We start from the raw sequence: 16173 nt of genomic DNA on the forward strand, positions 1-16173 counted from the left end.
AAATTTCAAGTAACAAGAAATATCATTTCACATTTACATAAACATTTTTGTTGAACATAATTAAAATTCATGTCATTTCACTTGGAGAGTACTTGCATATTCTCTTTGTAAATTGTAAATAGTATTGTAAAAAAAAAAAGTATTTGCAAACTTTCCTAAGTTCATTTTCTTTGACAAAAAATGAGAAAATTAAGAATAAAGACAAAATTAAAAAATGTCCTATTATTAATAATTCTTAAATTCCTTTACATTATATAAAAAATATGATTTAAAATTTTAATAAAATTATAAATTAATATATAAATTTAATAAAAATTAAAAATATATTTTATATTTAATATATTAATATAAATTATAATAAAATAATTTCTATATTTTACACGTTATTTTATATCAAATAAAACTACATGTGTACAAACGAACTGTGTGTGATTAATTTTTAATTTAGATCTTTTTAATTTAAAAAAAAATTTATATTTGATATATTATTAATTATAAATTTTATATACTATCATTAAATCAGATAATGATAATTTATTAATAAAATGAATCATATGATAATATTTCATTAATAAATAAGTTATTTTAATTCATGTACGTTTATTTTAAAAATTGATATTTATTCATTAATAAATTTATCATCATCTGATTCATTGATAGTATATAAAATTTATATATTAATAATATATCAAATATAAAATAAAAAAATTAAACAAAGAAAGATGTGGTCTTCATTTATCAAGAGATTGACTTAATAATAAAATCGATCTTTTTAATCTAGATAGTTTTGAATTCAAGTTCAGTAATTAAGTTTTTGTTGGATCATTTTGAATAAACGGCGTGACCTTCATTTTATTTCACATTGTTATATGATATTTTTGGCATTCCAAGCTTAGTTAAAGAAGAGAAGAAAGAAAATCTCACTCATTTTAGTTATTCTCCATTTAACAGAATTTGACCACAACCAAAAGCTTGTAGCAGCAGCCCTTGCAAATCTACCCCTTTTCACTCTGAATTGTCAAATGCCCACTTCATGCGATCCTTCACAAACCCTTTTTTTTCTCGATCTTTTCAAACATAAAACGCCACATTTCTCCCTACATTATCACAAATTTTCTCAGTTCTTTATTTGTCTTTCCTTGCACTTTTCTTCTCTTCGATCCCATCATTCCCTTCCTTTTTGGAACGAATCATTTTACCTTTGCGTCAAGACATGTAAATAACAACTAAAAAAATACTTTCTTCTCTGCTCTCTTCTGTCACTTCCTCAACCATCCCTTCACGTTATTGTACGGCTTTTTAACTTTATCTTGGTAGATTCCTCTTGTTCTTTTGCTACATTGCCCCTTTTTCACCAGTTTCAGACCTTTCTTTGCTATGTGAACTAAAGGGTCTTTCTTTAACATGGGTTTGTTTTTTGGGAGGTTTTACAGTGTCGGGTACTTGTGAAAATGGTTAAAACTTGAGTATTTTTTTTTTTTTTTTTTACATTTGTAGATTTTTTTTTCTGTGTTTTTTGAAGTGTCGGTGGTAAGAAAAATGGATGAACAGACCGGGAAAACGGCGTCGGATTTAGCTATAACGGAGAAGAAGCCTCATAGGCCTGGTGGTTGTGTTGGCATTTTCTTTCAACTCTTTAATTGGAACCGAAGATTTGCAAAGAAGAAACTTTTCTCCAGAAAATTACTTCCTCCAGGTAAACTTTATTTTTATTTTTATTTTTGTATATTTTTTAACATGCAAAATTTCCCATTTGACTAAAAATGATTGCCTTTTTTTTTTTCAACTGCATTGTTTCTCAGCCCGTACCAATGCTTCCAAAAAATTTGGAGGAGATGAAAAAATGCCCAAATCCAAGCTTCATTTGGTATGTTCTGGGGTCTTTCTCTCTTTGCTTTTGGCAATTTTGGTTTATGGATTAAGTACTTATTTTGATAATACAAAGAAAATGAAATTTATGTTTATGTGAAATTGGTAGATTGCTGGTGAGAACAGTGGGGATTTTCCAAATGTGAAGAAGAATGGTAAACATAGTAATGGAGAGATGGAGCAAAAGCGTGAAATGCGAGCTCCGGGTTTGGTTGCTAGGCTAATGGGACTAGAATCCATGCCGGCTGTGTATAGAGATAAGTCTAATAAGAAACACCCGGTTTCAGGTAGTAATTCTGATGTTAGAGATGAGAAAATGGTGAATGGTCAAATTAGGGCTAGTGGGGATGATTTGGCTTTGGAGAAGAGTAGCAAGAAAATTGAACCAAGGCCTCAAAAGATACTGAAGATAGAGCCATATGATAGACGGGCGGTCACCAGGTTTGGAGCTGAGGCATTGCAAATTAAGAGCGTTTTATCACGATCAAAAAGGCATCACCATCAAAAGTTTGTTTCTCCTGTTAAGAGTCCAAGGATCTCTTCTGCAAGGAATGCATCTAGGGCATCTAGGTTGATTGATGCAGCTGCTAAAATTCTGGAACCTGGGTTGCAAGCGACAAATAGAGCGAAATATGCTCTTTCTTATTCGAGTTCTATGCATTATTCATCTAAAAATGGGGTTGTAACTGAGGGAATTGGGGTTGTGTCACCAGATTTGTTGAAACAATCTGCTTGTAATGTTAGTCATGCCAAGCCTTTGATGGGCCAGACATCTTGCAGGAACTGTGGCAGTTTGCTTGATGTTGTGGAGTCTGGAAGAAAGTTGGAGGGTCAGCCATTTGTTTGTCCATCCTTTGCTCCAAATTTCATAGATGCTTCTTCTCAAGGATTTGAAAAGAATTGGCCAAGGTCTTCCCCATCCTCATTTTGTCAAGGGAAAGAGATAATTTTTCAGAGAAGCCATGACCAACCATTATCTTTTACTGGTCAAGAAGAGAACAGTGTACAGTCCTGTAATGAATCCAATACATTTAAAAATCTGCTATCTCCTGAAGCTCAAGCTCGATGGCATTTGGCAAGCCAACCAGGCAAACCTCAAAAGAATGGAAAGTCTGCTATTGCTTTCAAGCCCAAGAATCAAAGTCAAAATCATATATCACTAGACAGGGATAGAATCCCAGCAACAGCTAAAGTAAGTAATCTTCAAAGTAGGAGAGCTGCTTCTGCTGCAAAGGCTGTTTGTGGAGCCAAAGATATTATTGCCCTGAACGGAAGTTTAAGTGCTCGCACCAGACATAGAGTGCCAATCAAAGTGGATAGTTCTCCTATTGACATTGGGAGAAAATCTTGCAGCGACCGAGATGGTTCTTTGTCTCAGTTAAGGTCACCAGTAAGAAAGCGGAGAACAATTAGTGTTAATGGGCAAGCTGAAACTGCAGGTTTCATCAATTCAGCAAGTGGAAAAGAAAGAAATGTGAAATGCAATTCAGCGACTAAAAGAGAAATGATGCATGGTGCTCGCACCATGGACTGGACATGTGTTAAAAGCAGATCAACAAGCCGGGAAACTGGTACTGGAGCCAAGGGCAAAAATGACTCTGATATTGTTTCATTCACATTCAGTTCCCCATTAAAGCAAAACCATGTCATTTCCATGGGATTGAAGGATAAAAGAAAGTATCAAAATGACATTAATTGTAAAAGCGCTTCTCTCCAAAGAAGTGAAATATTTGAAGACAATTTTGGAGAAACATCTTTGCAGAAGAACTTGCCACTGACAGGAGATGCTCTAAGTGTTCTTTTGAAACAAAAGTTGAAGGAATTGACTTCTCAAGAGGGGGATGAAGTGATATCAGATTGTACTCTACCAAAGAGATCAACTGCCATGATTCTGCAGGAGTTAATTTCTGCTTTAACTTCAGAGCAGCCTAACTCTCAGAATGGTCACCTGTTCAATTCAGATGTGGGTTTCCAGGTTGGTATTTATATTCCGAGGCAATTAAATCTCCTTCTTGCTCTGGTTTCTGCAGTTATTGACCAAATATAAAATCTGTTATAGTTTGTCTTTTTTTTTTTTTTGGGAATTTGGTGTTTGTATCCCTAGTCACAACTTGCATTTTTTAGTGGTCTCTGACAATGACAACTGCCTTGGTTATTTGGAGTACTGCTTATTAGGGATAAAATGCATGTAGGAAGATTATAAGAATACCTTTTCACCAACCCCATCACCTGGGTTTGGTCCAGCAGTTCTTATTCCTTGAGTGGAATTAGCATCCAGGGTTAAACTCCCCCTCCCTCGGAATAAAGTGGAAAGAAAAGAAAAGACTGAAAGTCTAGTCTTGTACAGTTGAGTAAATAAACTGCATAATTGCTCCTGCAGTGCTAAAAATTAATTGAAGAATTAACACTGCCTCTAGGAATTAGATTCACTGGAGTTTGTGAAATCTGCAATTTAACTTTAATATTTGCCTTGGTTTCAACCCAATTAAATAGAAACAAGATTGGTGTAGCATAGCTAAAGTTTTTTCAGATTGAAGCTCATAACTTGAACCCTTCCTGTAATGTTTCTGGATGTTGATCTTATTTGATAGCTACTATGTCAAAGAGTTATGTATTTTATGTTGCTTTCAATTATTCCAGAAATATGATGGCTCTGATTTTATTGCAAATCTGTATATTTAATGTTGCTTTTACTTTTTTTTCCTTTTGCAACTTACTTTTTCCACTTTACTGGATTTTCTATGGTAAATATTATTAAATAGGATGATTTTTTATGGCTGTTAGTATGTTTTTCTAATGTCTATCTGGCCTATATGGCTAAAAGGCTTTTTTGTGGCTGTAGTTAACCCTTTTTATTTTTGTGCTTTGCTCGAGGCTTTGTGCCTAAGACAAAAGCTATTTCTGGCATTTATAAGTTTTAACATTTTTATTTCTTAGACTGAAGCAAAGGCTGAAGGGACTTTAGTTGGATTGGTGAGCCATGGCGATCATTTTAGCCCCGGTTCTGTTTTTGAAGCTTCATTTTCAAATGATAGTTGTGTTTCCAGCAGCCTAGATGAAAGCTTAGGTAAAAAATTAAATCCTAAGCCTTAATTGCTCCCTTTTATTTTCTTATGTCTGTGAAGATATGTGCATGCTATTCAAGGAACTTGTCTGGTATTGTAATAGTGGAAAATGCAGATTAAACCAGTTCATGCATAGCTCCGATTAGTCTGGCTTGATAAATTTTTTTTCTGTACCACCTCTATGATTTTCATTTAACATTCCCCTCCTTCACAGAAAAGACTGGATGATTCATTTAGTTTTTTGCATATTTACTTCTTGCTTCAGGACATAGATTGCAACTGGATTCCATGGATTACTCATATGATGAACCACAACCAACAGAACGTGATGCAGAGCTTCTGGATTCTGCAACTTCATTGGACAAAGAGATGAATGGTAATGTGATGATAGCCGATCTTGTCAACCGAATTTCTGTTATGTTGCAAGTCTTAAGTAATTTTGGTCTTGGAATATCTGGAGACAAACTTATCCATGTAAAGGAGGCTATCTTGAAAGCAGAACTGTTGTTTGGGAATGTGACTCCCCATGATTCAGATGGGACAGATGATTTTCTGCTAGGGCCCTACGTACATGATGAAGTTGAAACTCTTGCTGGTTCTATGTGTGTAGATTTTAATTCTCTTCTTCACTTTGATCAGACCAAAGAAAATAATCAGCTTCGAGGATTTCTGTTTGACTGTGGAATAGAGTGTTTAGATTCCAAGTACGGTAGATACTGTAACTCCGGATTTGCAGCATGGAGAAGTCTGCCATTGTGCATGAACTCGGGGAAGCTGATTCAAGATGTTGCGGAGGAAGTTAGAAGGTGTACAAAGTTGGCTGGGATGGTTCCTGATGAATTAATAGAATGGGAGATTAGTTATTCACTTGGAAAATGGACGGATTTTGACATGGAGGCATATGAAACAGGTGCTGAAATTGACTGGGATATTCTTCAAAATTTAATCCAGGAACTTGTACTAGACTTGGTTTTCCCTTGAATTTTATACAGGCCCTGTGATTTGTGAGTATCTTTTGTAAATCATGTTGACATGCTACCACTTAATTCTCTATTGTGATCAAATCAAGATGGTAAATTTTTGTCCAAAGGAGTCATGGATGGGATGGTATTGTTGTCTGGGCCATTGTATAATCTTCTGTCCTGGATGAAACTTGTTCTGAAATAGCTGAACAGCTTGAAAGAAAAAAAAAACCACAGCTTTACAATAGAAAAACAAACTTAACAAGAAAAAAAAATTTCGTAGCTTCTAATCCCTCTAACATGTGGGAACAAGTAATCAAATCCTTGTAAAACAAAATCCAATCAAGAAACCCAAAAAACCAAAAAAAAAAAACAAAGTTTAAAAACCAAAGTGAAATTCAAATCTTTTTTTTTTTTTTCTTTTCTAAAACTGTCTATACCCCAAAACAGTTATGTTATGACCAGCTACTTTTCTGCCACCACTCTTCCTTCCCCTGTTTCCACCATTAATGGCATTCGCTGCAGCCAATGTAATCCCTTTCAATTCTTCAACACTTGCATAACTCTTCCTTGCCATCATCAACCTTCCTTTTTTCTCCCCTGCATTTGCAGACTTACTCCCCCTCGAATTGGGCAACGAAACCCCATTCCCTTTTGACCGTTTCTTTGTTGGTGCTGGTGGTGTCAATTCAATACCACTGGTAACTGCCGGCTTTCGATTCTCTTTCCTTAAAGTTGCTGAAAACTCAGGCACTGATTGAGCCAAAACAGAGGACCCTTTCCTAGAAATCCCTAAACTTGAACTAAACTTCACTTGTTTCTTTGATGGGGTTTGTTTAAATTCAATTTCTTCCCTTTCTTGTTGCTTCCCGCCCTTCATTCTCAGCTTTGTTTCTCTCAACTCTGCATATGCTCTATATCTGGGACCTCTTTCCATTATATAACTCTCTGTTGTCAGCCTTAAAGGGATTGGGTTACTAGGGCTTGAATTCTGAGAAAGAATGAGAGAAATAGGGTCAAGGACATGGAAAAGAGATTGCAGAGCAGGGTTTGGTTGATGGGTTTGCCGCAGAGAATCACATGTCTCTGCCATTTTTTATGAAAGTTGACGGTTTACTCTGTTTTTTGCTCTGTTGTTTTTGTAGATTTGATATTAAAAGAGATTTGAGATTGCAACGGTCCAAATCCGATAGAAAGAGCGAGGGACAGAAAGCCCAGAGAGGACGTTTTTGCTTTTACAATTTTTTTTCTTTTAGCATTGTTTTCAACGTTCTTATGGGAATCCAATAAAAAAAAAAAATTGGGGAAGTTTAGATTTGACCATTTGTGTACGTGAATCATATGTGTTTATGTAAAAAATTTATCAAATACAAAAATTATCAGTATTATAACTTTTTTTTATATTTTTAAATAATTTATATATTTTTTATTAAAACTTTAATTCGCATAGTTTATATATATTTTTTATATTTTTTTATATTATATTTTGTCCGAAACTTATTATGTTTAGTGAAGTCTATTATTTCAGCCGTTTGATAGGGATCTTGTTCTGGGGACTTGAGGGCTAGAGCAAACTAGCTAAGGGCAACAAATTTTATGTTTTTGATTGTGATTTTGACAAAAACTTGTTTTTCCAAAGCGGCAATTTGAAGGCTTTACATTTGGATCCAAATGATGCATCCTCCCTTGTCCAATTCTACGTTTTTTTTTTTCTTATATTATAATGTAGCCTCACCAAACCCATGAAGAAAGGAAATGTAAGAATGCCACCACATTTTAGACATTATTAAATTTATTTACAGCCTTTATACAATACAAGATATGATCTTCATCCCACCAAGGATGATAAACCCCAATGAATTTGGATGTTGGTAGAGAAAGCCAGTGGCAATGGCAACAATGTTTTTCAGATGTAGGAATACTATTCCATTTCTGAAATTTGTTCAGCTCTGAACCAGGGGCTGACTAATTCATTAAGATTGTCGATTCATGTATTTGTGTATTTTTTTTCATGTTTAATCAAACACGAAAATTATTATGTTATAATTCGTATCAACACGTCAAACATAACATATTTTTTGATTTTGCTAAATTCATATTTGATTTTTGCTAAAATTTTAAATAAATTGGCCTTACATACTTCTGAAAAGTTACTTGGAAAAGAAAATATATAACCAGGTTCTGCTAAAAGGGTAGTTAATATTTATCAAATAAAGGGTAAAGAAAAAAGGGGTTCATTTAAATGGTTACACTTACTCCACCAATATGGCTGTTAGCGTGAGGAAAGTTGAGGGGAAACTCCATGTCCTTCATCCATGGGTTCTTAACATTCTCAAACGAGTTGAATCTTGTTTCTGTATGATCAGACTTTGTGATGCTTGTACTTCTGTCCTAAATTGAATCTTGTGATTTTTTGGCTGAATCCACTGAGCACTAGGGTCCTCACAGCTTCAACTCCTTGTTCCAATGCTTCATCAATCTGTCAAAATAGCCAATAACAGTTGACATTATTGGAGCGCGACAGAGTTAGTTCTACATATTTAAACATCAAAACTAAACACATCAATCCAAGTTAAACTTTGATTTTGCTTTTAAATTCAATTGGATTGAATACAACACACCTAATTGAAGAGCTAAGTTTCGTGTCTGAGAGTATAATCCATTAAACACCAAAGCATGAGATAGACAAGAGGCAACTAAACCTTGCATAATAGTTGAAATCAGTAATAGTATACCTGATTTCGCTCTACTGAACTGAACTTCTGCAGAAGATAAGCTTTCATGTCCATAGCACCAGGTGGATTTCCAATGCCTGATACATGAATAACTCTTTTAGAATCAACATATGCATCTAATCTACCTTTTAAAAGGAACGTCTGTTTATGATGCAAATACTTCATAGTTAAGCAAAAGCTGATTGTATTCTAGGAACCCACCTATGCACAACCGAGGAAATTCACGACAGCCGTCCAAATGGCCCATCACACTCTTAACTCTGCAACAAGAGAGCAAATGTTAATGTTTTTGAATCTCCATTTGTTAAGTGGGGAGAAAGATGAAGATGCACTTAAAGAGACAGGAGAAACAACTGTGCGATTGCTTTTATTATTCCTTAGAATTAGGACGTAAATATGAACTAGTATTGCTCAAATCTGTAAGATTGAGATAGCTCAATGCAAATGTGGAATGATATCAGGGAGGAACTGTTGAGCAAAGTACTGATTTTGCAATAGCTGAGATATGTCCAAGATCAAGCCCATAATTACTTAGATTACCATAAACAAATTAGAATTAAACAATATCTACACAAACCAGACAAAGAACTCCTGATTGCACGGAAGGAAATGAGGCATAAAGAAAACCAAAAACAACACAAACTATCAACAGCAAATGACTGTAAGCCTCACCTTAAATTTGGTTTCTGATTTTTTTTTTTTTGGTACAAAGGAGGCTGCAGCCTAGGGATAGGGGAAGGGGTTGCAGATGCTGGGATTTGAACCCCAGACCTATTTGATGCCACCTTTTAAGGGTAGCTGTATGAATCAATCGAGTTAAGCCTTGGGTTCAAATTTGGTTTTTGATTTCAGAATGAAAAGAATTTGCAATTTCACCCTAACCATGGAAATAATCAAATATATAAGCCAAGTTATTTCTATCTATTAGATTAGATAAAACACAACCAACAATGTCAACTCTTGGAATGGTTCTTGATATTCACATAGGGCTTCTCAGTTTAATACTGCTTAGGTCTAGACTTTAATAAGGCCATTGTTTCATTTTTTTTTTTTCTGGGCGAAGCTAGTAAATCAATTGTTAGTCACTTAATAACATGGTTTTATTCCAATCCATGTGAAATGACAGAACAATCTGATTGCAGCGAAAAACACAATGAAGATTCCCAACTATCTAAATGCTGGTTCGTCACAGGCTTGAAAGGTTAAAAAGCAAAGAAAGCCAAGGCATCCCATGATACAACATTCTTTGAAAACAAATACTATGAAAAAAAAAGAAGGTAAAATAAGGCTTCAATGTCGATTTGCAACTCATTGTCTACTAGACAATGAAATTTTAGGGTATCCTAAATCTCTGATAATTGGAAAATTACATGTCCCTTGGGCTTTCACTTCATTTTCTTTCAAAAAGGGGGGAGGGGTCAACAATAAAAAAAGATGGATTGTGACATACTTCTCTCCTTTGTTTGTATCCCACCAGAAAAGAAATAAGATTAACATTCTTAAAAAATCAAAAAAAGAAAACTATATAAGTTATACTCTATTTTCATCACCATAAAGGCTAGTAGTCTATCTTTATCACCATAGAACAGAACAAAAGGAGTAGAATATGAAGGAAAAATAACACAGCAAACAAGAACGTCTTATAAATCAGGAGAAATAAATTTAAGCTACAACAGGTAACTACTTCAACAGCAAATTTTCTCAGAATAGACATCTCATCTGCTAGGCATTTTTTTGTTATACCTTATCTAGGTAATCTCATCTTATCGCTATTTGGTTTCAGACATGTAAAGATTCATGAATTAGACAGATGAATACTGTTTCAGAAGTTCTTGAATGAAAAAGATTTTTCTTAAACAACACAGTTAAGTTCATGAGATAGACAGATAAACTTTATATGTTGCTTGGGAAGTTCTTGTACATAAACTAAGGCTTCTTAAACAATCTGGCTCAGTGCAAAGGGAGACTTATAAAGATTCTGTTATTAGTAATATCAATCAAACATACCCATTATGATGGCCATGTCCTCCTTTTGGCTGAAGCCTCAGAACACCATTTGGCAAGCTCATCTCATCATATATCTACATTGGAAAGCTCAAAGTCAAAGTGTTCTAAATAATAACAACAACAATAAAAAGATAACTCCTGCTTGATGGGTATGTAAGACAGCATACCAGTAATATGTGACGCAGGGGTACTTGATAATAAGCAGCAAGAGGCCCAACCTTAACAAAAGTATTAAAAAAAAGTGGAAAATTCAGAGATAGAAATGATTATAAGGTGGCTTAAATAAATCACCAAAATGTCACTTAAAAATAATGAAAAAGGATGTGGGAGAACATATATATATATATATATATATATATCTATATATATACAAGAAAAAGAGACGCACATTACCACACATTCCATACACATTCTTTATTGATCATCATATAAACATCTTGAATCAGTATTGTGATATGCTTATTTAGCTGCCTATATGCCACTACAACATTTGATTCCCCAAAGATGTAAAAACTTGAAAATAATATACCATGTATACAGACAAAACCTCTGCCACTGTTAAAAGAATCCCCTCAAGGAAGAAACCCTTGTTAATAAACATGAACTTGGGTGTTGCAGGGTAGCATCGCAGCAGGTAAAGTCCATAACATAGGATTAACCATATACATATAAAATCTCTGCCATGGTTAAAAAACCCTCAGGTAAAAAGCACTAATTAATGAACAATTTGGGTGTTGCAGTGTAATCTGGCAGGATGCAAAAGTCCTGAATGCAAGACTAACCATAAATACAAAGATGAAGGTCTAAAAGATCAACTCCAAAATTAAACATGTTAATTTACTTGCAATCGAATTTAAGTAGGTGCATGGCTAGGCATTCAGCAACAACTTAATTTAATTTGATAGCATCTAGCAGAATCTTTCACCTGTCTATCCCTAATTCAGACATGCATGATTTGAAATTCTGCACATATGGTAAAAGGAACAGCTTAGACCTAAGAACACTCATGGAAGCAGTAAGTTTTTAATCGCTTTTCTGCTGCTTTTAATCATGTTGAGGCTGAGGCTGAGGCTGATGCATTTGCCTTTAGAAAATCAGGAGCTTGCTGAACTATTTGTTTCAGGGACATCAGTCTCTAGACTTCAATTTATAAAACAAAAGTTGATGTCCTGTGTAAGTTTCAAAGTGACAATTTGTCCAAATATCTCCAATGAACTATGTAAACACTCACTCTATGCAGTAAATTTCCTGTTACATTTTAGCTGCATCTAATCTATGACAATGCATCCACTTATCAAAGATATATCGTCTAAGTGTTACCTCATTTGCAGCCTTGGTGGTCAGGAGGCAATTGATAAAATAAGATACAAAAAAAAGGAACTGTTACATGAACCATGAGAGATGCTGCAATGCTTCTTATACAACAAAAATTTAATCTGGCAGACCTACATCTTCCATTTTTTTTTAATATCAAGAAAGACTTTCCAATTGGATAATTTTCTTTCGGAACACTTCCCTTATTTATAAAATCAAATCTTAAATTAAGGAAAAAAAAAGGATCAGAAAACTTTGGATGGCACTACTTGGGTTCTTCTAGGTCTTAGGAATTGAGGTGATAGACCACTTTCATTGCTGGCATTGAAGAAATAACCAATTAACCAATGAGATATGTAATTTATTAATATTTCATTAGTTTTGTGTAAATAAATGGCACTAAAGACACTATACAACAATTTGTCTTTAAAATTCTTAATTATAAATATGAGAATACAATGAGTTCCAGATTTATTCAGATATATCATCCCTATTTCGTTTTATGGTGAGGCATCTAAGAATGGTCTTGTACAAGAATCATTGTCCTCTAGATATCTGATGGAAAATGTGCAGCTGGTTCAAGAAAAAAAGAGATGAAGGCAGCATGTTTCAGAAAATATTCCAAGCAAAAGCATTGGCACATCATTTCCAGCCATGTTTTAAAAAAGTGCAGATGCCTTTGCTAACTAAAACATGAGGAGATTCTTCCAGAGGACATGGGAAGCATAACCTAGACCCTGCTATATAGAACTGATATGAGGAAAGGGGAAAACAAAATGTACGAGGACTAACCGATTCCCCACTGAAATTCATGTATGCCTGAGGCTTTGCCAACAAAATTGGTACTTCCCCAATGGCACCTGTACTGATAACACATGAAATCTAAGGAAACCACCAAGCATAACTATAAATCTGGAAAGACTAAAAAGCATTAAATCCCAGGGAAAAATATTTACCTATTCCAATTAGAGCTTTTGACTGAATAGTATTCAACACAATCCCTTCCAATCGAGAAATTTGATCAATCATTTCAAAACCAACCTGGTACATATAACAATGTCAATACCATATAAACCAAAAGAAACATTAAGCTATTGGCTTCATAACTTGTAATTGATTACATTATGCCTAGTTCCATGGTACTTATTTCCAGGGTTACCCAATCCAACAATCAACCAAGGAGTATACTCCACTTTAGATCCACCATTATTGTCTGGCAATGAAGCACGCAAACAGAGCCTTGTTGATCCTCGATTCCTTTGACCAAAACATCTGCTTCTTGGATACGAAATGCAAGTGTTTGGAACAGAAATTGCATGCAACATTGACCTAAAAAGGCATAGCATAAAACATTTTTTCATAATTAAATAAAGAAGAATACTTGGGCTTGCTGTTAGTTGTTGTTCCTTTATCAAAAAGCTTCAATCTTTAATTATGATTTTCCTATTTAGAGCATAATAGAAAAATGGGAAATTGAAAATTCATTGTTTGGCATATTTCATTCAGATTTCCACATTGTTTCCTTTCCATAGCCAGGTCAAGCTTGAACCCAGTGTTGACAATGAGCAACACTTACCACAGAACAGAAGATACAGTAAAGTAAGCAAACAAAACAAGAGATACCCAAAAAAGAAAATTACAGAACAACTGAGATAAGGGAATAAGAAAATACAAGTGCAAAAGGCATAAGATAAGGAAAACTGATATATAGAAATCAGAAGTGAAAAACAAAAAAAAAATTTGAGGAACTGACCTGTGTGTCTTCGGGTACTTCAATTCAATAAGAAAAAAGGTTGACGGAAAGGGGAGGGGAAGAAAGAGCACACTTGAGGTTGAGTTTGAGTTTGAGTTTGAGGCTTTGGTGGTTTTGTCTTAGCTTAGGTGGTTGGGATATTTCATGTTTAGATGATTTTGATATAAATTTCATGACTATGATTAACGAATAATTGATGGGCTTCTAAGGGAATTTGGGCTCAACCCATATACATTTTTTGTTGCAACTTTCTTATTTTTGTTTTATGGACAAAATCATTCTTACAAGAATTGAAATCTAAATTTCTATTTTTTTTTATTTCAAGTTTTCAAGAAATTAAAAATAAGAAAAGCAACTTTTTATTTTTTTGATAAAATAAATATGAGATAGATAGATCACTTAATCCTTTAAGTTAAAGTAAAATGTATCGTAATTGATAACTTAAAATAAATTAATGTAGGTTGTGCATTTAAGATGATTTTAACAAGCAATCATTGATAAGATTCAAACTAAAGACTTTGATAATAAATTGTCACTGATAAAATTTAAACTCAAGATCTCTTTATCAAGGAGAATAAATTTTATCCAATTAAGTCAACTACTTGTTAGTGACTACAATTTTTTATTATTCTATAATGTGGGTTGATTTGCTAAACATGTATGCTATTTGTGATGAACCATTTTCAAGAATATAAAATTTTTTTATTACTTTTGAGATGAAAAAAAAAATTCTTTTTAAATTACACCAATTGTTATAAAAGCTCTTATCAAACATATTTATAATTAAATATAAAAATAATAGCTTCTCAAAATAAATTACGAATTACAAAGAATGAAGAAAAAATCTGAAACAATACTCACATTAGCAATTATTTCTTTCATTCAAATTACGATATATAATCTTTCATCACTTTAAAGGTATAATGAAACATAAATCCATTTTAAGATTACAGCCTTTAATAATCTTAATTAAGTTACTAATTAAAATTAATATTAAATTAGGGGAAACATGTTGAAAATTAACAATGAGCAAAATCCATATATATAATTGCTTTACTCAAGATATTAAAGTTCATAGAGATCATTATCAGCAAAAATTAGAAAACAAAAATATTTACATGTCCAAACCCCATGCACTTTATAAATTTGAAGTTTGAACCAGCCCATATATTTTTATATCATGGCACGGCCGGCCCCAGACCGAGATGCAAATCCAAACCTAGTCCGTTATCAATCTTAGGGCCATCATCGTCTCCGGTGAACCTCCTCACTGCTGGCAAAACTCTGGCATGAGCCTTGACATGACCGGACATCGCGACCGCCATGGTCTCCACTCCTTCTCCTGTATACAGAGGCCGTCCAAGCCCAGCAGCCGGCCCACAAGGGTACGTGCCACCATGGCACATATGCAATGGGGCAGCTGCTGCTGCTACTCCACGTGACATATAAAAGGAAGAATGATACTGCGGCGGGGCAAGGAGGTGCGGCGGAGGTGCAAAACCAGATAACATATAGTTTTGGAGGTGAGGAGAAGAGAAACTTCGAATAGTTTGCATTTGTGCACGCTTCAGTCGCTGCCTTTCCTTCTTGTGAGCATTTTGGTGACCCCCTAGGGCTTGAGAGTTAGCAAAGTCCCTGCAACAATATTGGCACTCGTATTTACGGGCATCGGACTCGACTTCCGCTGATCCGGTTGGAGATTTGCTTGAATGATTGGCAGTGCTTTCCACTATGTTGAAGCCAAAGAGCTTCAAGGGTTTTGCATGAAAATCAATATCAGCCATGAAAAAAGATGAGTTAAAAGTTTTAGAATTACAAGGCAGTTTCAAGTAATACTGATGCAAATCATGAATAAGAGCTAACTGGGATTCACGAGCTAAATTTATACAAGGTAATTTACTTGAGAGGGAGTGAAGCCATGTAAGAAAAAGGAGAAGGGTTGGATCTGAAAATTATCCCCAAGATAAGGATCAAGTGAGATTTGCCCAAGAAAATTATTTTTTTTAGGAGTGTTGGAGTTCTTAGATTTCAATTCAAGCCGGATATGATTATATAAATTTATTAGAAGAGACAATTTTAAATCGTAATTTAAAATTTTAATAAAAGTTTTGATAAAAATTAAAAGATATATATTTTATATTTAATATATTGATATAAATTATGATACGATTTAAAATTTTTTATTTTTATATTTATTTAATTAAAAAAATAATTCGTAAAATATCAATAGTCAATTTTAATATCATTTCAATTAATTAAAAAATTAATTAATTTTTATTTTATATATGATAAATATAAAATTATAAATTTACCAATTATTAAATTAAAATTAAAATTAATATTATTTGGATCTCTCACATCATCAAAACTCAATGATGCAGTTGTAATCACTATGTTGTTCACGTTTAATTTCTCAATCGAACATAACAATCATCCATTAAGAAAAATTAGCTTGAGACACAAATTTT

The 16173-nt window shown here is 33.9% G+C and overlaps 4 protein-coding genes across 4 annotated transcripts; 1 reads left to right on the forward strand and 3 right to left on the reverse strand.

Moving 5' to 3' along the window:
* Positions 1–898: 898 nt before the first annotated feature.
* On the forward strand, positions 899–6023 carry LOC111306307 (uncharacterized). Its single transcript, XM_022904206.2, has 5 exons — positions 899–1696; positions 1803–1867; positions 1979–3844; positions 4807–4936; positions 5200–6023. The coding sequence occupies exons 1-5, from the start codon at positions 1540–1542 to the stop codon at positions 5913–5915; spliced, it is 2934 nt and encodes a 977-aa protein (XP_022759941.2). The 5' UTR covers positions 899–1539; the 3' UTR covers positions 5916–6023.
* Positions 6024–6119: 96 nt separating this feature from the next.
* Positions 6120–7183, reverse strand: LOC111305753 (uncharacterized). Its single transcript, XM_022903530.2, has one exon. The coding sequence runs from the start codon at positions 6987–6989 to the stop codon at positions 6321–6323; it is 669 nt and encodes a 222-aa protein (XP_022759265.2). The 5' UTR covers positions 6990–7183; the 3' UTR covers positions 6120–6320.
* Positions 7184–7966: 783 nt separating this feature from the next.
* On the reverse strand, positions 7967–13860 carry LOC111305752 (chloroplastic group IIB intron splicing facilitator CRS2-B, chloroplastic-like). The gene is made up of 9 exons (XM_022903529.2): positions 13706–13860; positions 13074–13281; positions 12909–12993; positions 12745–12812; positions 10806–10856; positions 10639–10712; positions 8833–8891; positions 8632–8708; positions 7967–8375 (listed from the first exon to the last, which is right to left on the reverse strand). The coding sequence occupies exons 2-9, from the start codon at positions 13275–13277 to the stop codon at positions 8259–8261; spliced, it is 735 nt and encodes a 244-aa protein (XP_022759264.1). The 5' UTR covers positions 13278–13281; positions 13706–13860; the 3' UTR covers positions 7967–8258.
* Positions 13861–14682: 822 nt separating this feature from the next.
* LOC111306308 (zinc finger protein 6-like) lies at positions 14683–15722 on the reverse strand. The gene has a single exon (XM_022904207.2). The coding sequence runs from the start codon at positions 15487–15489 to the stop codon at positions 14884–14886; it is 606 nt and encodes a 201-aa protein (XP_022759942.2). The 5' UTR covers positions 15490–15722; the 3' UTR covers positions 14683–14883.
* Between the last annotated feature and the right edge of the window lie 451 nt (positions 15723–16173).

Source organism: Durio zibethinus, chromosome 21 (genome assembly GCF_047325235.1).
Source record: "Durio zibethinus cultivar Kanyao isolate XHJ-2024 chromosome 21, ASM4732523v1, whole genome shotgun sequence".
Taxonomy (NCBI): Eukaryota; Viridiplantae; Streptophyta; class Magnoliopsida; order Malvales; family Malvaceae; genus Durio; species Durio zibethinus.